Raw genomic sequence first — 5217 nt, forward strand, 5'->3', positions numbered from 1 at the left:
TGTTTATTATTTAGAGATATAAGAATAAAAAAAGTTTTTTTTATCGTCAGTGAATGTTACATTCACAGAAGAGTTTATGCTCGGGCTATCTAGTGTACATGTGAGACTCATTAACACACACAAGTCTATAATATATATAAACGAAAACCCAAAAATCCTAGGTGTCGCGATGTGGTCGCTCCCCTCTCTTTTGGAGTCACCAGATTTGCTTGATTTTTAAATGGAGGCTTCTCATGCATTTGACCCAAATTCACAGGTATGGGTCTTATCAAACCCATATATTACTTAAACAGGTTATAACATCTCATTAAATTAAAAACTAATCTCACTAAATATTTGATATAATAATCCTATAAAGTAGGGATATACTAAAAGTTAATATATGATTTATTTAAAAAAAGATGTATATTATTTATAATTAAAAAACCAATTTGTAGTAATAAAAATAAACGGGTCTTTGGTCTTATCAAACCCATATAGCTTTTAAACCGGGTTATAACATCTCATTTATTTGTGAAACAATTTATCATCAAACCATAAGTATATTATTAACTTTCGTACAATAAAAATGATAAGAATTCAAAAAATAAATAAATATTAGAAACAATAATTTAAAAACAACCCTCGTAATATATATAAACGGAAACATAAAAATCCTGCGCTGTCGCGATGTGGTCGCTCCCCCTTTTTCTAGATTTGCTTGATTTTTAAATGGAGGTTTCTCATGCATTTGACCCGAATTCACGGGTATGGGTTTTATCAAACCCATATATTACTTAAACGGGTTATAACATCTCATTAAATTAAAAACTAATCTCACTAAATATTTGATAATAATCCTATAAAGTAGGGATATACTAAAAGTTAATATATGATTTATTTAAAAAAAGATGTATATTATTTATAATTAAAAAATCAATTTGTAGTAATAAAAATAAACGGGTCTTTGGTCTTATCAAACCCATATAGCTTTTAAACCGGGGTTATAACATCTCATTTATTTGTGAAACAATTTATCATCAAACCATAAGTATATTATTAACTTTCGTACAATAAAAATGATAAGAATTCAAAAAATAAATAAATATTAGAAACAAATAATTTAAAACAACCCCCGTAATATATATAAACGGAAACATAAAAATCCTGCGTGTCGCGATGTGGTCGCTCCCCCTTTTTCTAGATTTGCTTGATTTTTAAATGGAGGTTTCTCATGCATTTGACCCGAATTCACGGGTATGGGTTTTATCAAACCCATATATTACTTAAACGGGTTATAACATCTCATTAAATTAAAAACTAATCTCACTAAATATTTGATATAATAATCCTATAAAGTAGGGATATACTAAAAGTTAATATATGATTTATTAAAAAAAGATGTATATTATTTATAATTAAAAAATCAATTTGTAGTAATAAAAAATAAACGGGTCTTTGGTCTTATCAAACCCATATAGCTTTTAAACCGGGTTATAACATCTCATTTATTTGTGAAACAATTTATCATCAAACCATAAGTATATTATTAACTTTCATACAATAAAAATGATAAGAATTCAAAAAATAAATAAATATTAGAAACAAATAATTTAAAAACAACCCCCGTAATATATATAAACGGAAACATAAAAATCCTGCGTGTCGCGATGTGGTCGCTCCCCCCTTTTTCTAGATTTGCTTGATTTTTAAATGGAGGCTTCTCATGCATTTGACCCGAATTCACGGGATGGGTCTTATCAAACCCATATATTACTTAAACGGGTTATAACATCTCATTAAATTAAAAACTAATCTCACTAAATATTTGATATAATAATCCTATAAAGTAGGGATATACTAAAAGTTAATATATGATTTATTTAAAAAAAGATGTATATTATTTATAATTAAAAATCAATTTGTAGTAATAAAAATAAACGGGTCTTTGGTCTTATCAAACCCATATGCTTTTAAACCAGGTTATAACATCTCATTTATTTGTGAAACAATTTATCATCAAACCATAAGTATATTATTAACTTTCATACAATAAAAATGATAAGAATTCAAAATAAATAAATATTAGAAACAAATAATTTAAAAACAACCCCCGTAATATATATAAACGGAAACATAAAAATCCTGCGTGTCGCGATGTGGTCGCTCCCCCTTTTTCTAGATTTGCTTGATTTTTAAATGGAGGCTTCTCATGCATTTGACCCGAATTCACGGGTATGGGTCTTATCAAACCCATATATTACTTAAACGGGTTATAACATCTCATTAAATTAAAAACTAATCTCACTAAATATTTGATATAATAATCCTATAAAGTAGGGATATACTAAAAGTTAATATATGATTTATTTAAAAAAAGATGTATATTATTTATAATTAAAAAATCAATTTGTAGTAATAAAAATAAACGGGTCTTTGGTCTTATCAAACCCATATAGCTTTTAAACCGGGTTATAACATCTCATTTATTTGTGAAACAATTTATCATCAAACCATAAGTATATTATTAACTTTCATACAATAAAAATGATAAGAATTCAAAAAATAAATAAATATTAGAAACAAATAATTTAAAAACAACCCCCGTAATATATATAAACGGAAACATAAAAGCGATGTGGTCGCTCCCCCTTTTTCTAGATTTGCTTGATTTTTAAATGGAGGCTTCTCATGCATTTGACCCGAATTCACGGGTATGGGTCTTATCAAACCCATATATTACTTAAACGGGTTATAACATCTCATTAAATTAAAAACTAATCTCACTAAATATTTGATATAATAATCCTTTAAAGTAGGGATATACTAAAAGTTAATATATGATTTATTTAAAAAAAGATGTATATTATTTATAATTAAAAAACCAATTTGTAGTAATAAAAATAAACGGGTCTTTGGTCTTATCAAACCCATATAGCTTTTAAACTGGGTTATAACATCTCATTTATTTGTGAAACAATTTATCATCAAGCCATAAGTATATTATTAACTTTCATACAATAAAAATGATAAGAATTCAAAAAATAAATAAATATTAGAAACAAATAATTTAAAAACAACCCCCGTAATATATATAAACGGAAACATAAAAATCCTGCGTGTCGCGATGTGGTCGCTCCCCCTTTTTCTAGATTTGCTTAATTTTTAAATGGAGGTTTCTCATGCATTTGACCCGAATTCACAGGCATGGGTCTTATCAAACCCAGATATTTCTTAAATGAGTTATAACATCTCATCAAATTAAAAACTAATCTCACCAAATATTTGATATAAAAATCCTAAAAAGTATGGATACACTAAAAATTAATATCTGATTTATTTGAAAAAAAAAATATATTATTTATAAATAAAAAACCAATTTTATAGTAAAAAAAATAAATTGGTCTTGGGTCTGATCACCAAACCCAAATAGCGTTTAAACCGGGTTATAACATCTCATTTATTTGTGAAACAATTTATCATCAAACCATAAGTATATTATTAACTTTCATACAATAAAAGAAATAAAAACTCAAAAATAAATAAATTCTATAAACAAATAATATAAAACAACCCCCGTAATACGGGGGATAAAAACTAGTATAATATAAATGTGTGTGCATGTATGCATGTATATATATCTATATGTAGTATGCTTATATATGCGTGTACGTATAAGTATATGTATGTATGCATGCATATATATATATATGTGTGTCTATGTACATTAGTGTGTATGTATGTATATGATATATGCGTGTACATATGTATGTATGCATATATATGTGTCTATGTACATTAGTGTGTATGTATGTATGTGTCTGTATATACTTATTTATGTGTGTATATGTACATGTGTACGATGATGATGATGTACCAATAGCATTGCTATTGGTGGGATATACTGAGTACGATGATGATGATGATGATGTACATGTGTGCGCCCCTATACATATACAAGGTACAGTTTTAAAGTGGAACACAAGGTACAATTTTAGTTTCTCACTTAACACATAAGGGCATTAGTATGCATAAAGTTCCATTGTTAAAGTGGAACACAAGGAACAATTTTAGTTTCTCACTTTCCGTCTGTAAGTGTCTTATTTTTTTTGTTTCAAGTTGTCTTTTCTTAATCAATGCTCAGCTGTTTAAAAAAAGTATAAAGATATCTGCATCTAGACAAAAGACTAGCAATACCATATTTTTTAAAACACTAAAATTTTTTTTACTGGAATTTGCTTTAAAGGTATGCATCAGTAACAAAAGACAAGAAAAACAAACAGAAGGAGGTCACACTGGGTTCAAAAGTAACCAAATCAGCTTCTGAAACTAAATCGCAAATTAGAACGTTTCCAAATGGATTGATTGTTGAGGAACTTGAAATGGGCAAACCCAATGGAAAACAAGCAACTGCTGGTAAAAAGGTGAGGTGTTTTAACAAAATTTTACATCCAAAGTGCAAATACCATTCATTTGAACAGTTTTGCCTTTTTTTTTTCACTCATTAGATTAGTATGTGTTACATTGGAAAGCTAAAGAAGAATGGAAAGATCTTTGACTCGAATATTGGGCAGGCACCTTTCAAGTTTCGTCTAGGTACTCTTTTTGTGATTAGGTGGCATTATAATTACTTAATGTCACATGATTCAATGTGCTGAACTTTGTTGTTTTGTTTTTTTAAGGTGTCGGGCAAGTTATATCAGGATGGGATGTTGGTGTTAAAGGTAGTGTTTCTGCTTTACTATACGTTTTCTTTTCTGATTTCTGCAGTTACTTAGCTTGCATTTGGTTAATTTTGTTTGTTTCAGGGATGCGTGTTGGGGATAAAAGAAGACTAACTGTTCCTCCATCTATGGGGTATGTTCTTATTCTCTATGGGTTCATTCTCGTTACGTTTTATCTCCAATGGTTTCAACGGGTGCAAGCCAACGTGTTAAAATTGGGTTGTGTCAAATGGGTAAAATTTAAAGGTAGAAAGGCCGCATTGTTTGTCATTGAGTGAGTTTCATGTTATGGGTTTTTGTGTAATGGGTCAAATGGTACGGGCCAAAAAGCTAGCTACAAAAGAAATGGGTCGGATGGGATTGAAATGTTAAGTGGTTAATACTTATCTAAAGGCGGTTTGATTTTTGTTGCGTCAGGTATGGTGCTAAAGGTGCTGGTTCAGACATCCCACCAAATGCATGGCTGGTTTTTGATGTTGAACTGATAGATGTCAACTAGTTGCAGAAAAGATTT

General features: G+C 29.0%; 1 protein-coding gene across 1 annotated transcript; it reads left to right on the top strand.

Annotated features, from left to right (window-relative positions):
- Positions 1–4225: 4225 nt before the first annotated feature.
- LOC143606458 (peptidyl-prolyl cis-trans isomerase FKBP53-like) lies at positions 4226–5217 on the top strand (the record flags this gene model as incomplete). The annotated part of the gene is made up of 5 exons (XM_077082225.1): positions 4226–4403; positions 4488–4575; positions 4662–4703; positions 4788–4836; positions 5121–5217. Coding segments are annotated over 5 exons (439 nt in total), but the record flags the coding sequence as incomplete, so codon positions are not given.

This window comes from Bidens hawaiensis, unplaced genomic scaffold (genome assembly GCF_021521415.1).
Source record: "Bidens hawaiensis isolate Kalapana, Puna unplaced genomic scaffold, B.hawaiensis_p1.1 tig00074895_1, whole genome shotgun sequence".
Classification (NCBI taxonomy): domain Eukaryota; kingdom Viridiplantae; phylum Streptophyta; class Magnoliopsida; order Asterales; family Asteraceae; genus Bidens; species Bidens hawaiensis.